This window comes from Rhinatrema bivittatum, chromosome 6, assembly GCF_901001135.1.
Source record: "Rhinatrema bivittatum chromosome 6, aRhiBiv1.1, whole genome shotgun sequence".
In the NCBI taxonomy this organism is placed as follows: domain Eukaryota; kingdom Metazoa; phylum Chordata; class Amphibia; order Gymnophiona; family Rhinatrematidae; genus Rhinatrema; species Rhinatrema bivittatum.
Window position 1 is genome coordinate 2,505,274 of NC_042620.1, and position 18,433 is coordinate 2,523,706.

Here is an 18,433-nt window from a genome sequence, read left to right on the forward strand (position 1 = left end):
GGCTGCCACGGTAGCTCATCCCTACAGTGGAAAAGAAGAAGGCCCACTGGAGTAAAACCATGGCAGGAACCACCCCCAAGGCAGCAGAAGAGGATGTGGTTAGTGCAATTAGTGTAGTTGTGTTTAAAAAAGGATTGGATAAGTTCTTGGAGGAGAGGTCCATTACCTTCTATTAATCAAGATGACTTAGAAAATGCCACTGCCATTACTGGCTACAGTAGCTTGGGATAGACTTAGTTTTTGGGTAGTTTTTTGGAGTAGAGGAGATAAGGAGTAGCCTAGTGGTTAGAGCAATGAGCTATGAGCCAGGAGACCAGGGTTCGAGTCCCACTATCACTCCTTATGACCTTTGGCAAGTCACTTTATCCTCAATTGCCTCAGGTACAACCTTAGGGGTACATTTTCAAAAACAGCACGCGCGAACAAAAGTACGCTGGATTTTATAAGATACGCGCGTAGCCGCGCGTATCTTATAAAATCTGGGGTCGGTGTGCGCAAGGGGGTGCACATTTTTGCAACCTGTGCGCCCCGAGCCCGGCGCGCGCTGCCTGTTCCCTCCAAGGCTGCTCTGATTTTGGAGTGGCCTCGGAGGGAACTTTCCTTCCGCCTCCTCTCACCTTCCCCTCCCTTCCCCTACCTAACCCACCCCCCCGGCCCTATCTAAACCCCCCCCTACCTTTGTTGGCAGATTTAAACCTGCCAGAGGCAGGTTTAAATCTGCGCGCGCCAGTGGGCTGCTGGCGCGCCATCACCCGACCCGGGGGCTGGTCCACAGGCCTCGAACACGCCTCCGGGCCGGCGTCACGCCCCCGACATGCCTCCCGCCCTGCCCCAAAATTCGCGCCGCCCACCCAAGACGCCCCCTTTGCAAAGCCCCGGGTCTTACGCGTGGCCCGGGGCTTGCGCACGCCGCCGAGCCTATGCAAAATAGGCTCAGCACGCGCAAGGGGCTTTTTTAAGGGTTACGCGCATAACTTATGCGCGTAACCCTTTTAAAATCCGGCCCTTAGATTGTGAGCCCTCTGGGGATAGGGAAATACTTACAGTCCCTGAATGTAATCTGCTTTGAAGCGCTGAAAAAAAGTGTGAAAAGCAGAATATAATAATAAAAAAAACCAACTTGCCAGTGACTGGGATTAGCCACTGTTGGAAACAGGATGCTGGGCCATGCTCTTAACCAGGGAAGTCAGAGTTCAAATCGCACTTCTCCCACTGACCCTCCTTGTGACCGTCACCCTACATTGCTTCAGGTACAAACGTAAGACCGTAAGCCCCCTGGGGATAGGGAACACCATACCTAGCTGTAACTCACTCAGCACACAGGTCTGGAAAGACTTGAAATAAAATCCAAGTTAAAAAGAAAAAGCAGCCTCATGATGCCAAATCACAGTCCTGGGAGCAGAAAGGAAACGAAGACGTTTGTGTAGGTAATTAATAGACACTGGATACAGATGGCCAAAATACGTGAGTATTTGCTGGCGCTTTCAGAGCCGTGGGGAGACTCCGTGATGCAGCAGGAGCCTCTCAGCCTCACGCACGCCACTCAGATATGCACCGTGGGTGGTTGTGTAGAAGTTCGTATGAGTAGCTTCTCCAGCAAAGAGCACCTGCAGGGGCTGCAGAGCACAAGAAAGGAGCGGTCATTACCTTGCCAGGTGTATGGGGGTCGCAGTGGCGGTCATTACCTTGCCAGGTGTATGGGGGTAGCAGTAGAGGTCATTAGCTTGCCAGGTGTACGGGGGTCGCAGTGGCGGTCATTACCTTGCCAGGTGTATGGGGGTCGCAGTAGAGGTCATTACCTTGCCAGGTGTACGGGGGTAGCAGTGGCGGTCATTAACTTGCCAGGTGTATGGGGGTAGCAGTAGAGGTCATTAGCTTGCCAGGTGTATGGGGGTAGCAGTAGAGGTCATTACCTTGCCAGGTGTATGGGGGTAGCAATAGAGGTCATTACCTTGCCAGGTGTATGGGGGGTTGCAGTAGCGGTCATTACCTTGCCAGGTGTATGGGGGTAGCAGTAGCGGTCATTACCTTGCCAGGTGTATGGGGGTCACAGTAGCAGTCATTACCTTGCCAGGTGTATGGGGGTAGCAGTAGAGGTCATTACCTTGCCAGGTGTATGGGGGTCACAGTAGCGGTCATTACCTTGCCAGGTGTATGGGGGTAGCAGTAGAGGTCATTACCTTGTCAGGTGTATGGGGATAGCAGTAGAGGTCATTACCTTGCCAGGTGTATGGGGGTAGCAGTAGCAGTCATTACCTTGCCAGGTGTATGGGGGTAGCAGTAGCGGTCATTACCTTGCCAGGTGTATGGGGGTCGCAGTAGCGGTCATTACCTTGCCAGGTGTATGGGGGTAGCAGGGATTATGCAATGAGTCTGAAGAGTTTGCAGCATATGAAGCTAAGAGCTTGCTGAAGGATCCTGAGCAGACAGACCACAGGAAAACAAAGAGCGGAGGAGAGAACTCTGCGCAGGAACTGGGGAGGGTGTCACTTGGAACTAAAAGCAGGAGGGAATTGCTACCAAATAAGACCAGGTCATTCAGGAATAAGGACAGGAACATGGATCAACAGTAGATCAGGATGGAGCAAGCAGAAACAATCAGATGGGGATTAAGCAGGAGTAAGGATGAGAACCAACGTCTGGAGAGAATAAGGACAGGATTCAAGGTTGCAGGAAATCTGAGGAAAATAGGTTCAGGTAGCAATGTCACTCAGGGAGAGAAGCAGCTAACTCAGGGAGGGTGAAGATGAAAACATGGAGGGTGAAGAAGATTGGAAGCTGAGAAGATACAGAGCAGGGAAGTGAGGAGGGCGATGGCACAGAGAGAAAGGAGATGAGTGAGGACATAGAGGTAGAAAGGGAATGAAATGTATAGGAGGCACTGGGGAAAGTGAACAGACAGTTTGCAAGGATATCCAGGCATTTAGAGTAGATGAGAGCATGAAAACAGCACAGATATAATACCAACTCTCATTTTCTTCTTCTGATAAGTTGAAGGTACAGGTTCTGCTAAGGCCATCTGTTCCTTTAGTGCATCCACGCCAACAGGCACGTTAGTGTAGGAGCCACGGGTGTAGGGGTTACTGTGCCACGCAGACCTTAAGATGGCCCTTAGGTTAGAAATGGACCAACCAGTAAAGTTTCTTAACAACCTGTGAAAAATAACAGAAAGAATGAAAATGGTACAACAGATGCAGATCTGCGACATCACGTTCCATTAACTAACAATTGGTATTCCGGCCTGATCCATCTGCACCTCAGACCACCTGCACCAGGCCAGTAACTGCAATCCAAATGATCTGTGACATCATATTCTATGCACAAAGCACCAGTAATTTGGGCCAAGGATGCTGCATCATGGCGAACCCAAATATGAACAAGGTCATCCCAACCAACCTGCACCAAGGCAACAACAGCTTGACTGACTTGTGGTAAGGCAACTGCAACCTCAGCCAGAGCAACTATAACCCAATCGTCACAAGATCTAATTCTACTATCGAAATACATCTATGGACTCTGAAGAGAGTTCCCAGGAGATGTTTTTACTAAAGCAGCTACAAACATCCTCTAAGATTACAGCTTAACAGATTTCACTACCTTAGAAGAAGGGACGTTTTACTCAGAGATTGGAGAAATTAGGGGAAATTTGTCAGTCACAATAGATATGATTACAACACTAAATGTATTACTTATTTATTTACTTATTTGATTTGTATTCCATTTTTCAATTGAAAAGTAAAGTTGTGGTGGAATTAAGATGGCGGCCAAGTGAGAGGCTGGTGAAGGCAGTGCGTTTTTCCTTTCCTCAAGTTCGAATTCTTTTCTGCTTAGAAATGCCTCATACGAAGCGTAAGGCTCGGCTCAGGGAGAGCCAGCCACTTACCGGAACTGAGGATCCGACTCAGGCTACTATTCCAGCCTTCTTCGCCTCAACACCCACGCCAACAACACCGGGAGCGATGGCCGCGGGGGGCAGAGATGAAGAGCGTGCATCTCAGCCTCAGGCCAACGAGATCTCGCTAAGTCCCGGCGCACCCGAGACTCCCTCTCCACCACGGCGAATGGAAGGCCGCGGAACAACGCAGGCAATTTTGAAGGGGCATCTCGAAGGGTTTTCAACTCAGGGAGAGAGGGCCCCTGAAGGAACACTACTGCTGGGTACGTTTACTCCCAGTTTGATGCCGGACGAAGAGAGGGAAACAGCCTCTGGAGCCGCATGCGAGGGTGAGTCTAGGCAACTGACTTCCTTTCTGGTACGGCCTGAAGTTGTGACAATGGATAACATTTGGGACGCGTTAGCTGCAGTTGAAAAAGCCATTATAAATCTTTCTAAGATGTGTTTGGAGTCGCATAAACGTTGTGCTGAAAGTGAGAGGAGGGCTGAAAAGCAGGAACAAAAAGTGCATGAGATGGAAGAAAAAATTAAAAGTTTGGAAACTTTTCAACATCATGTTATACAAAAAGAGATTGTTATTGATAAAAAGATAGAAAATCTGGAGAATGTAAATAGAAGTGTTAACATAAGAGTCTTAAATTTTCCAATTATCACTCTCATGACACCATTGGACTTGTTTAAAAAATACTTAAATGTGGTTTTGAAAATCCCTGTGGAGGCAATGCCCTTGATAACCAAAGTATATTACTTACCTATGAAAAAGAAAGAGGAACAGCAGAATCAAGATCAAGAAGCCCAATTAAATATCTCAGAAGCACTGGAACTTTCAGTTGAGGATTTAGTAACAACAAGAGGAACTCTTTTTGTATCTTTTGCTTTCTTATCTGAAAAGAATAATGTTCTAAGGATGTTTTTTCGAAATAGGAATGATTTATTTTATGGCCAAAAACTGTGGCTTTTCCCTGATATTTCTAGGCCAACACAAGAAAGGAGAAAAAAATTCATTCAATTGAGAGAAGAAGCGATGACTATCTGTTCACAGTTTATTCTTCGTTACCCTTGCAAATGTGTAATTAAGTATTTGGATGCTGTTTATGTTTTCTTTGAACCCTCACAACTTCGTTTTTTTATTGATTCTCACCAACTAGCTGTGACATAGGAATGGCTGCGGGTGAAATAGGAATGAAATAGGCTGGGTAATGGTCACTGTAAAGTTCTTTTTTCATGTTACTTTGAATGTTTCATGCTCTATAGAGTTTCTATTCATCCCCTCTATATTTCTTAACATAAGGAGTGGTTATTATTGAAAATTACCTCTTGACTTTTTCTTTATATATATTAATATGTAACCTATAATTCCAATCACAATGGTTATTTGTGTAAATGGTGAAAATTCTATAAATAAAAAATTAAAAAAAAAAAGAAAAGTAAAGTTGTAATGTTTTTAGAATAAAAAGATATTGGTAGATATGATGATAGAGCTACACACTAAGAAAAAGAACCGATACAGCAGTTCTGAGTGAATTGCATTATTTATTTATTTTATTTATTTATTTATTTAAAATCTTTTCTATCCCGTAGCTAAGTTATATACCATCGCAACGGTTTATTTATTTATTTATTTAGGGTTTTTATATACCGACTTTCTTGATATATATATGTCAAATCAAGTCGGTTTCCATATAACACAACTATCGCCGGGGGGGCGTTACATTAAACAATAAACATAGTATTGAACAGAGAACGTGTAGCGTTACATTAAACAATCAATAAGGTCGTTACATTAAACAATAAACATAGTATTGAACAGAGAACGTGTAGGGTTACTTTAAACAATCAATAGGTCCTGATGGTCCTGAGGGTATTAGGTTGGCGGTGGACTTTATATTGCGCTATTTTGTTCTTTGTCCTGTGTCGAAGTGTTCCTGCGATTCTGGAAAGGCTTGCCGGAAGAGCCATGTTTTAAGGTTTTTCTTAAAGGTTAAATGGCAAGTTTCGAGTCGAAGATCTGGCGGAAGTGAGTTCCAAAGGGTGGGCCCGGCTGTGGAGAGTGCTCGTTTGGCTAGCGAGGTTTTAATCGGGGGAGTGTGTAGAGAACCTTTGTAGTTATATCTGATAGGTCTTTTTGATGTGTGAAGGCGGAGTTGCGAGGTAAGATTTAGGTGGGCGATTCCCATAATATCTTTGTGGATCATTGATAGTGTCTTGAAGGTGATTCTAGCTTTTATTGGAAGCCAGTGAAGGTAGTGCAGAATTGGAGTGATGTGGTCTCTTCTGTTGGAGTTGGTGAGTAGCCTCGCCACGGCGTTTTGTACCATCTGTAAAGGTTTTATGGATGATAGCGGAAGGCCTAACAGGAGGGAATTGCAGTAGTCTAACTTGGACAATATTAAAGACTGGACTACTAAGCGGAAGTCATAGAAGTGAAGGAGTGGTTTAAGATTTTTTAATACTTGTAATTTGAAGTAACATTCCTTAGTTGTGTTGTGGATGAAAGATTTAAGGTTGAATTGATTGTCAAAGCGCACCCCTAAGTCTCTGACTGAAAGTGAGTGGTTGATAGGTGGATTTATGGATTGTGTTAAGCTTTGGACGTTGAAGAGTGTGAGGTTTTCGTCGGGCGAGATGATGAGGATTTCTGTTTTATTTGTGTTGAGTATAAGGTTGAGGCAGGATAACAAGGAATTGATGGATAGTAGTCAATTGTTCCAATGCGCCCAGGTTTTTTGGAGAGATTCTGTGATGGGAAGAAGTATCTGAATGTCATCGGCGAAGATATAGTGTTTTAGCTTGAGGCTGGAGAGTAGGTGGCAGAGCGGAAGCAGGTAGATGTTAAAAAGGGTAGGGGAGAGTGAAGAACCTTGAGGTACTCCTCTGATTGATTTGATAGGAGGTGATTCTACATTATTTATCTTGACTTTGTAGTATCTATTTTCTAGGAATGATTGAAACCAACTGTGAGCTTCTCCTTGGATTCCTTGGTTTACATGTAGGCACATATTTAATGTAGGTAAAAGTGTACTATAGTACATTTTAACAGGTGCCATCAAAGGTTCGGTTACAATATATCATTAGACATAGTCATTTAGCGAAGTAGTTCATGACCGAGTGTACCAAAGGTACTTTCACGGGTAAATTTATCATATATAGTGTTATAATTATGCTTATTGTGATGTAGAGTTCATAGACTACTGTACTGTACAGTCTTAAGTACTGTGCGTCGGTGCTCTTCTGCCTATTCCTGAATAATTCCTATTCTCCCTTCTCTTTGTAAAATGCTTGTTTAAAAAGCCATGTTTTTACACTTTCCTTAAATGTTTTGAGATCTCTTTGTAATCTGATCTCTGGAGGCATTGTGTTCCAAAGTGCGGGGCCTGCCAAAGATAAGGCCCTTTCTCTCACTTGGGTTAGTCTTGCTGTTTTTACTGAAGGGATGGTTAAGAGAGCTTTATTTGCTGATCGAAGGTTTCTGTGTGGGACGTGCACTCGCAATGCTGTGTTGAGCCAGTCAGATTTCTCATCATGAATTAGTTTGTGAATGGTACATAGGGTTTTGTATTTAATTCTGTGTTCAATAGGTAACCAATGTAGTTCTGCCAGGGTTTCGGTTATATGGTCCCTCCTCCTTTTTCCGGTTAGTATTCTAGCTGCTGTGTTCTGAAGTATCTGAAGTGGTCCCAGTAGAAGGGCATTACAGTAATCCGTGCTGGAGAAAATTAGTGCCTGTAGAATTGTTCGGAAGTCATTTTGAGTTAGTAGTGGTTTTAGTTTTCTGAGTACCATGAGTTTTGCGTAACCTTCCTTTACTTTTAGTGATATGTGCTGTTTTAGATTGATTTAGATTGATTTCAGGGTCCATTATTATTCCAAGGTTTCATACTTTTTCAGCTAGTTCAATTTTCTGGTTGTCTTTGAGGATTATTGAAGTTTGGCTGATTTCAGTATTTTTTCGTTCTAGGTTAGAAATTCTGTTTTATCAATATTAATTACAAGTTCCATTTGGGTTAGTAGTTGTTTTATAATGTTAGTAGTTGTTTTATAATGCTTAGGTACATGTTAGCTAGATTTAATGTTTTCTCTAATGTGTCATCTATAGGTAGAATTAGCTGAATAAAGTCAGCATAAATGTAATGTTGGGTTGGGAAGGAACAATCTTCATATGTTACAGATGCAAAGTGAATTTTTACCTTCATCTGGACTACTTGCTAAAAAAAACTAATACACCATCAGAAGGTTGGACTCGTATATCTTTGCTCAAGCTACAATAACTGCAAATCAACCAACCTGTGCCACAAAAACTGCAACGTGACTGACACAAATCAAGGCAACCGTAACCCAACCAATGTGTGCCAGGGAAACCGCAATCCAAGCAACCTATGCTACAGCAACTGCAATTTAACTGACCCAAACCAGGGTACTGCCACCCACCCAACCTCTGCTACAGCAACTGCAATCCAACCAACCTGTGCCACAGCAACTGCAAGCTATCTGACCCAAACCAGGGCAACCGCAACCCAAGCAACCTGTGCCAATTTAACTAAAACTCAATTAGTGCATGCCAATGCATCTATATTCTGACCTATCCATGTGTTACGACTGTCGCTGCCCGACGTATCCACTCCACCCTCCTTACCTCTTTGGCGACTCCTCCTGCGGTTGACGGACGTTTGGCTGCCGCGGCGTCTGCCTGTCGTCCTCTCCGGCATCCCCGGTCCGGCTTGAGCGCTGCCTCCCGCCATACTGTCCAGTTGCCTTAGGGCACGCTCGCTGCGCGGCCCTGCTTCAAGTACCTTCTTTGGCGCGAACCTCAGGGGCGTCCCCCTGCGATGACGTCACGTATCCCGGATACAAATAGCCTACGCGATTGCTAGCTAATCGAGTTAGCAAAGGTTTCCTAACTGATGGGATTAGCTCTCTGTACCTTGCAACTCTGACTCCTTTGGACCTACTCTGTTTGGGGTACTCGCTCCTCGGGGGCCTCTCTCTCTTTCTTATCTTTCAGGTCGCAGTCTGGAACCGGTACTCGCTCCTCGAGGGCCCATGTTCCTGGACTCGCTACTTGGACTCCACTTCTGCCTGGAAGATACTGCTGCCTATACCATCAATGAGTTAGCATCTACTTCTCTCAGAGCTGTTCCCTGGAACCAGGTACTCGCTCCTTGAGGGCCTAAACCTTTCCAGCTCCTGAGCTTCCTTGAGACCTTATGTGAGTTTTGTCATCTAGTTCTATTCATGAACCTTGTCTACTCTACCTACTCAGTTTCTACAGTTTCTCAACAGCTCAGCCATCCTGGATCGCAGTTCCAGTGCCTGAGGGACTACAGCCCTGCCGGGCATATCAGCTCACTACTGCCACCTCGGGTGGTTTCCAAAAACCTGTCTAACAAAAGAACTAATGTGTGTCTGTCTCCATATTCAAGCCTAGCCGGTAGTCCCTCTCGGGATATTCTCCCGGGGGCGTGGTCATCTGCCACCGGCCCAGGGATTCACCACGACTATCTCAGATTCATAACAGATTGCTAACTCCTCACGGAGCACCCTAACAGTTTGATAACACCCAGCATAGCGGAATATACAGAATATGAGACACTACAAGATAGCTGACTCCTCCTTCTTAGGAGCCATTCATTCACATTGCTCCTCCCATCTAACGCCCAGCTTTCTTACAGATTTACATCAGATTGCTAACTCCTTAGCAGATTCTCAACAGATTCACAACATTTCTCTTGGAGGATGTGCCTGAAGAACCTCAGCACATAATTGACCCAAAGAAAGTCAACTTGGTGACTACACATTCTGTGCCCGCTGGTAAGACCATCGTACCTAAATACCTCAGGAAGAATGTGCTCTTTTGGGCGCACGATTCCAAGCTGGCTGGCCATCCTGGCCAAAGCTGTACCCTGCTCAAGATCCAGAAGTTATATTGGTGGCCTACGATCAAGAAGGATACCCTATCCTATGTGGCATCCTGTACCAACTGTGCCAAGAACAAACCAGCTTCTGGCCAACCATGGGGTTTGCTGCAACCACTGCCAGTACTGGAGCAGCCCTGGTCACACATCGCTACTGATTTTGTAGTCGATTTACCCCCTTCCAGAGGAATGAATACCATCTGGGTAACAGTCGATCGCTTCAGCAAGATGGCCCATTTCGTGGCACTGCCTGGCTTACCTTCAGCCTTGGAGCTTGCGAAGCTCTTCATATCGCACATATTTCGCCTTCACAGCCTACCAAGACACATTGTCTCAGACCGAGGATCTCAATTCACGGCAAGATTCTGTAGGGCCTTGTGCAAGTTATTCGACATCTCTCTAGACTACACTTCAGCCTATCATCCATAATCAAATGGCCAAACAGAACGGATGAACAGAACTTTAAAACAGTTCATTCGTGCCTACGTCAGTTCCCATCAGAATAACTGGGCCGAACTGTTACCATGGGCTGAATTCGCCATCAACTCTCATCCAGCAACATCAACTGGATCAACACCTTTTGAAGTGGTATATGGACACTCTCCAATGCCTCCACTTCCACTGAAGCTCTCAGTGACGTCCCCAACAGCTCAAGCTACTGCTGAAATCCATAACCTGTGGACTCAGATGAAAGACATGCTAAACAAAGCGAGTGATGGCGCTAAGACGTTCTACGAAGCTCACATTCTCAAGCGCCTGTCTTCAAACCTGGAGATAAAGTCTGGTTATCTACCAAACATCTCAGACTGAAGTTACCCTCCACTCAGTTCGCTCCTCACTACATTGGACCATTTCCAATCCTCTGACATCTTGGCAACATCACTTACAGTCAACACCCACAACGCTTTTCACGTTTCACTCTTGAAATCGCTCATTCTCAGTGAATTCTCTTCCAAAACTCAGGAACCACCTGTTATCAACGCAGAGGACAACCTAGAATTCAAGGTTGAAGAGATTGTTGATGTCCGAAGATGAGGCAAAACATTTGAATACCTTCTTTCTTGGGAAGGTTTCGGCCCCGAAGAAAACTCTTGGGAGCCTCAGGCTAACATCCTTGATAAAGAGATGGTTCATCAATTTCATCTCACGCATCCTTCTAAACCTAAACCTGGTACCCGAAGAGGAGACCATCCTTTGAAGGACTGTCGCTTCCCGACATCTCCACTCTGCCCTCCTTACCTCTTTGGCGATAAGGGGAATGGAACAGCTCCCCTATGAGGATGGGCTGAAGAGGTTAGGACTTTTCAGCTTGGAGAAGAGACGACTGAGGGGGGATATGATAGAGGTGTTTAAAATCATGAGAGGTCTAGAACGGGTAGATGTGAATCGGTTATTTACTCTTTCGGATAGTAGAAAGACTAGGGGGCACTCCATGAAGTTAGCATGGGGCACATTTAAAACTAATCGGAGAAAGTTCTTTTTTACTCAACGCACAATTAAACTCTGGAATTTGTTGCCAGAGGATGTGGTTAGTGCAGTTAGTGTAGCTGTGTTTAAAAAAGGATTGGATAAGTTCTTAGAGGAGAAGTCCATTACCTGCTATTAAGTTCACTTAGGGGCGGATTTTAAATGCCCTGTGCGCGTAAATCCGGCTGGATTTACGCGCGCTGGCGCACCTATTTTGCATAGGCCGCCGGCGCGCGCAGAGCCCCGGGATGCGCGTAAGTCCCGGGGCTTTCTAAAAGGGGCGTGTCGGGGGCGTCTAAAATGACGCGGCGTTGTGGGGGCAGGCCTGGGGGCGTGGTGCCGGCACGGGGCATGGTCGAGGCCTCCGGACCAGCCCCCGGGTCGGGTGATGGAGCGCCAGCAGCCCGCTGGCGCGCGTAGATTTACATCTGCGTTTAGCAGGCGTAAATCATGAAAGAAAGGTAAGGGGAGGGTTTAGATAGGGCCGGGGATGTGGGTTAGGTAGGGGAAGGGAGGGGAAGGTGGGGGGGGGGCGAAGGCAGCGCGCGCGCAGGTTGCACAAATGTGCACCCCCTTGGGCGCGCCGACCCCGGATTTTATAAGATACGCGCGGCTACGCGCGTATCTTATAAAATCCAGCGTACTTTTGTTCGCGAACAAAAGTACGTGATCGCGCAAATTTAGAAAATCTACCCCTTAGAGAATAGCCACTGCCATTAGCAATGGTTACATGGAGTAGACTTAGTTTTTGGGTAATTGCCAGGTTCTTATGGCCTGGATTGGCCACTGTTGGAAACAGGATGCTGGGCTTGATGGACCCTTGGTCTGACCCAGTATGGCATTATGACATTTTCCATTTTATTCACCATTCCCTTTCTAATAATTCCCAACATTATGTTTGCTTTTTTGACTGCCGCAGCACACTGAGCTGACGATTTCAATGTGTTATCCACTATGACGCCTAGATCTCTTTCTTGGGTTGTAGCACCTAATATGGAACCCAACATTGTGTAATTATAGCATGGGTTATTTTTCCCTATATGCATCACCTTGCACTTATCCACATTAAATTTCATCTGCCATTTGGATGCCCAATTTTCCAGCCTCACAAGGTCTTCCTGCAATTTATCACAATATCTGAATAATTTTGTATCATCTGCAAATTTGATTATCTCACTCGTCGTATTTCTTTCCAGATCATTTATAAATATATTGAAAAGTAAGGGTCCCAATACAGATCCCTGAGGCACTCCACTGTCCACTCCCTTCCACTGAGAACATTGTCCATTTAATCCTACTCTCTGTTTCCTGTCTTCCTCCAGTGGACAATGTTTTTTTCTCTTATCTACAGTTTCTGTAAGGTGGGTTTGTTTAGTAATAACTTAGATAAGTGTATCTGGCATATATAGGCATACAGACATAAGTTCTCATCTAGTTTTTTGCTCTCCTTTTATTCCCAGGCTACTCTAGCCCCCAAGTTCTATCTTCCTGATATATGTAACTGCGCTTCGGCCTTCCTGTTATTTGGTTATGTTTAGTTAGTCCCTAAGTTCCATGTAAACCAGTCTGATATGAATCTTGTCATGAAGTTCGGTATAGAAAAATGTCAAATAAATAAATAAATAAATAATAACTTAGATAAGTGTATCTGGCTATCTTTGCTAACTGTCCAGCATCTGAATATGGACCTCAGTATTTGTAAATGTTACAGTTTCTGTAAGGTGGGTTTGTTTAGTAATAACTTAGATAAGTGTATCTGGCTAACTTTAGCGTAGTTCTCAAGTTATCTATGTTAGCCAGATAACACTGAAAATCTGTGTTTATTTAGCTAACTTACAGGGTCATTCATCAAATTGTGTCAGGGCCCTAATGTCAGTGATAAATAATGCATTGCGAGATGCGTATGCAAATTTTTAAATTTTAGTCAAAAGCGAGGAGTTTATGAAAATGTTGCGTGTGATAACAACGCATGTTATAACCCTGTTTTGCTCTGTGAAAAATATCACAAATCCTGTTTTGAGGAGAGGGAGAGGGAGGGGGAGGCAGAGAGAGAAAGAGAGAGAGAGAGCGCCTCTGGGGTGGCACACATACCAGTCAGCTATTTATACCTCTGTAGGAGGGTTAACTAGTAACTCGAGGTAAGGTTTTGGTGGTTGTCTAGGGTTTGGGGGCAGTTTTACATGTAGAGTCAGAGGTACAAACAGCACAGTACACATCGGTGAACATCTGATGTGATTTGGAATGAGGAAAGTTACACAAAGATGAGATCTGTACCTTGTACTCTTAACCTAGTTTGATGCCCTCTCTACCTAGCTGATATCAAGAGTACAGTATAGAAATCTCATCTTTGTGTTCCTTTCCTCACTCCAAATCACATCAAATCTTCACTGATGTGTACTGTGCTGTCCCTACCTCTGACTGTGCATGTAAAACTGCCTCCCAAAACCTCACCTCGAGTTACTAGTTGACCCTCCTACAGTGCTATAAAAAGTTGACTAATATGAGAGCCTTATAAAGAGTATCTCTCTCTCTCTCTCTCAAAAATTTCCCTAACCACACCCCTTTTCTTTTACTGCGGGTGCTATTCATGTGAAATTTATAGCAAACTGATGAATCTAGGTCTTACTCTGCCCTAGAACACCTCCAAACTGACTGGGTAACTTAACTGGATTAACAGTTATTCAGCTATCTCAGGGTCAGTGCAGTGCAGTGAGATTTTCAAATCTCTGAACTTAATCAGGTGAAAATACGGAAAGTATATCTGACCCTCTAAATGTATATAAATACATTACCCAACAACAGAGGTAAATAAAGTTTCATCATATAACCTCATTATACATTTTTATTACATAGATTTCTTACATTTATAAAAAAATATATACAAAGCTTTAAAACAATCACATACTAGACATAAAGTACATATCTCAAATAACAAACTCTAGAAAAGTTAAAAAACTGTTAGGAAGATTGGGATAATTGAGAAAGTTGGGTAAATTCTTTGGTAAAATTTGGGTTAAATTGATCAGCATTGGGGGTGATTTATAGGGGAATTTTATATGTGTGTTTTATGATGGCTGTGAATGTGTGGGTATGACTGATGGATGAATGACATTGTGCGTGATTTGTTGATTTAGATACCCTTAATTTTTGGAAAGGTTGCAGTGAATATTGGGCACCTTATGATGATATTAGTCTTGATGTAACTTTTCTAGACTTTGTTATCTGAGATATGCACTTTGGGCCAGATTTTAAAACTTAGGCGCCGGCGTAGATTTCTGCGCGCAGCCCGGCGCGCACAAATCTATGCCCGATTTTTATAACATGCGCTGCAACCAAGTGCATGTTATAAAATCCGGGGTTGGCGCGCGCAAGGGGGTGCAGACTTGTGCACCTTGCGCGCGCCGAGCCCTAAGGGAGCCCCGATGGCTTTCACTGATCCCTCCGAGGCTGCGCCGAGCCCAAGATGGGCTCGGCGCAGCCTCGATTATTTCCTATTACGATTTTTTTCAACTGTACCTTAATTTTTGAGCTCTTTCATCTTTTGTATTTATACTGTACTCACACTCCATTTACTCTATCTCTTTTATATTTTTTTCTATATAATATTTATTACTACATTACTATGTTTAATTGGTTATCTATTCTATTTGTTCCATAATTATTGTTAGTTCTATTGTCACCTGTTTTATTGTTCAACTGTTCTATGTAAAGCCCACTACTCTTTTTGGGCATTTAAAAGTTGTATGTAAACCGGATTGATTTGTAGTTCCTACAAGAACTTCGGTCTATAAAAATTAAAAATAAATAAAATAAATGTAATAAAAATGTATGATGAGGTTATATGATGTAACTTTATTTACCTCTGTTGTTGGGTGATGGTAAGTCTGAAGTTAGCCAGACAAATGGCATGGAATGTGGCCCTCACTTTTTAAACAGTTCTCTTGATTGCAGTGGGACTGGAACCTGGGTCCTTAGTAACCTCCCCTCTCTGCTACAAGGACTAAGGTGCATGGCATGTCCAATAGGTTCTAAGTGCTTACCTCACACAGACTTCGCCAACCTCTTCCTCTGGCAGTGTCTCCATGAATTCTGCAGCCCGTCCAGTGATCCACCCACATAGAACATTGTCATGATGAGCCACCATGTCAAAGCCTCCAATTTTCTTGAACCATTCCTTCTTCCAGCCCTCATTTTGTTTGGAAACATTGTAGACATCTTTGTTCTCGGGCCCCTTGTCCCACAACAACTGAATTCCAACACAGTCCTCGGGCCAGAAACGCTCTTCAAACTCTAAGAATATCTTGCTAACAGTCCCAAAACCCAGCTTTACAATGGCTTCCAGCTTCTCCTGAGGCAGAGGTGGTTCAAACATGCTTAGAGCTCTCTCCTTCAGACATCCTAGGGATACTGTTATGATGACGTGATCAGCCAGAAATTGTTCTCCATCTTCACATATAATCCTCACAGGATGCGATTTGCTTTTAATAGTATTCCCAGGAGAATCTGTCCAGTGGATACATTTAACTGGTTTTTTGCATCTGAGAACACTGACTGGAAGGTACCTGAGGAGGACATCTAGGATAGCTTGGTAGCCTCTTACTCCTAGACAGTTGAAAAATGGCCCTTCCAGTGGGGTGTACAATCCCAGCTGGTTCAAGGAAAACTCGTATATGGAGTTACAGGCTTCATCAGTACATTCTGCCCTCTTACACCACTCAAAGACAATTCCTGCATCTTCCATATCTGAAAGGCCAGAAGCTTCAAATTCCTGGTCCAAATAGTCCCCTAAAGACCAGGAGCTGCAATCAGACTTGAAGTCCTGGCTGAAAATTTTGGACATTATATTTCCAAAAAAACCGGTGATCTTCTCCACTCTATTGGAGGAGAGCAACTTGCTATGCTCCGTGAAGAAGTAATCCTGGGGGGTCACAACACCAGGGAGACAAGAGGCAACATGGATACCCTCCTCTGCCAGAAGCTCTTCCTCTCTGGCCAGCTCATAAAGCGGATTGTCCTTTTGGCCATGGATCCAGGTGGCCCCCATTTCAATGACATTAGTCCCAAAAGGTCTTACCGTTTGAACCCGGCCACCCACTCTATCCATTGCCTCCAAGACCAGCACATTCTTCAGCCCTTGTTTAAGTAATGTGGAGGCAGCTGCTAACCCAGCAAAGCCAGCTCCAATGATAACTATCTTAGGCTCACTGGAGAGGAGCCTGGAGGCCATTGTTGAGAAGCGTGAGATCCTGAAACAAGAGAAGAGTTGTCTTCATTTAGAGTCAGTAGATGGCATTACAGCAAAATTTAGATAGTGGAACAAAGTTGATACTGTATTGAATCAAGGTACTAAATTTAACAAACTACAAACAAGTTCTTCCTTTCAGCAGAGCACAGAGTTCTTCACCGGCATTTTAAATTAGGGATGTGAATCGTTTTTTGACGATTTAAAATATCGTCCGATATATTTTAAATCGTCAAAAATCGTTAGGGCCACGATACAATACCAATTCCCCCGATTTATCGTTAAAAAATCATAAATCGGGGGAAGGGGGAGGGCAGGAAAACCGGCACACTAAAACCCCCTAAAACCCACCCTCGACCCTTTAAATTAAATCCCCCACCCTCCCGAACCCCCCCCAAATGCTTTAAATTACCTGGGGATCCAGCGGTGGTCCAGAACAGCGGCGGTCCGGAACGGCCCCCTCAATTGAATCCTTTTGTCTTCAGCCGGCGCCATTTTGCAAAATGGCCACCGCAAAATGGCGGCGGCCATAGACAAAAACGATTCGACGCAGGAGGTCGTTCCGGACCCCCGCTGGACTTTTGGCAAGTCTTGTGGGGGTCAGGAGGCCCCCCCAAGCTGGCCAAAAGTTTCTGGGAGTCCAGCGGGGTTCAGGAAGCGATTTCTTGCCGCGAATCGTTTTCCGTACGGAAAATGGCGCCGGCAGGAAATCGACTGCAGGAGGTCGTTCAGCGGGGGTCCGCCGCTGAACGACCTCCTGACCCCCACAAGACTTGCCAAAAGTCCAGCGGGGGTCCGGAACGACCTCCTGCGTCGAATCGTTTTTGTCTATGGCCGCCGCCATTTTGCGGCGGCCATTTTGCAAAATGGCGCCGGCTGAAGACAAAAGGATTCAATTGAGGGGGCCGTTCCAGACCGCCGCCGTTCTGGACTACCGCTGGATCCCCAGGTAATTTAAAGCATTTGGGGGGGGGTTCGGGAGGGTGGAGGATTTAATTTAAAGGGTCGGGGGTGGGTTTTAGGGGGTTGGCTCACGATTTTAACGATTTTTCACGATATTTTTAAAACCCAAACGGCAACAATACGATTCCCTCCCCCTCCCAGCCGAAATCGATCGTTAAGACGATCGAGGACACGATTCACATCTCTATTTTAAATTGTTCTCCATCTGTGAAAAGAGATATTGCACCATTTCAAAGCACAAACACAAGTGTAGGTAACGAGAGATCTCACAGGGACTGTTCCATTCTTGCAGAGTCTGCATTGGGGGTTCATCTTAAGCCACTTAAGCAGTTTAATAAAAGTCACAATTTATTTTTTAATTGTCATTTCTTAGCACAGATATTCAAAGACCTGCTGAGTGGGTAAAATAAGCGGCTAATTTTAGTCAGTTATCATTAGACGAATATTCAGCTGAACCTAACCGGCTAGGTCTTCAGCTGAATATTCCCCTCAATTTAACCGGCTAACATTTGGTCTGCTCCACTCTGCCTGCCTAAAACCAAGCCAACTAGCAGCGGCTTGGTTTTAGGCAGGCACCAAGCCAGGTGGTTTTAGGCATTAGCACCAAGTGGTGGTTTTAGGCATTAGCACCAAGTGGTGGTTTTAGGCATTAGCACCAAGCCAGGATCACGCCCTCTCCCTCCCTCTCACCAGCACACAGGGGTAGCTTTTCCACTTTCCGCGCGCGCTTCCCGGTGCACACACATGGACACGCCGATTTGCTACCATGCACGAGTCTCCGGGACAACAAACACTAGCGCTATCCCGGCCCTCCAGCCAGCCCCTTCGAAGAAGCCCGGCACTTGTGCGCATACCAGGCTTTATGTGCATGGCCGGGCCCCTTCAGAAACTGGTTTGGGGCACGTAAAGCCCTGATTTTACACACGCTGGTGGTTGAAAATCTACCCGATAGGT

At 44.9% G+C, this 18,433-nt stretch overlaps 1 protein-coding gene across 2 annotated transcripts in view; it reads right to left on the reverse strand.

The window, feature by feature from the left end:
• Positions 1 to 1,098: 1,098 nt before the first annotated feature.
• Positions 1,099 to 18,433, reverse strand: part of LOC115093347 (spermine oxidase-like) — a 58,392-nt gene continuing 41,057 nt past the window's right edge. For both annotated transcript variants that reach the window (XM_029604974.1, XM_029604973.1), the window contains exons 2-4: positions 15,315 to 16,520; positions 2,969 to 3,152; positions 1,099 to 1,616 (exon numbers count right to left, since the gene is read on the reverse strand). In XM_029604974.1, the coding sequence (XP_029460834.1) occupies positions 1,485 to 1,616; positions 2,969 to 3,152; positions 15,315 to 16,501 (1,503 nt within the window). In that variant the 5' untranslated portion in view covers positions 16,502 to 16,520 and the 3' untranslated portion in view covers positions 1,099 to 1,484. The remainder of the gene's footprint in view (positions 1,617 to 2,968; positions 3,153 to 15,314; positions 16,521 to 18,433) is intronic.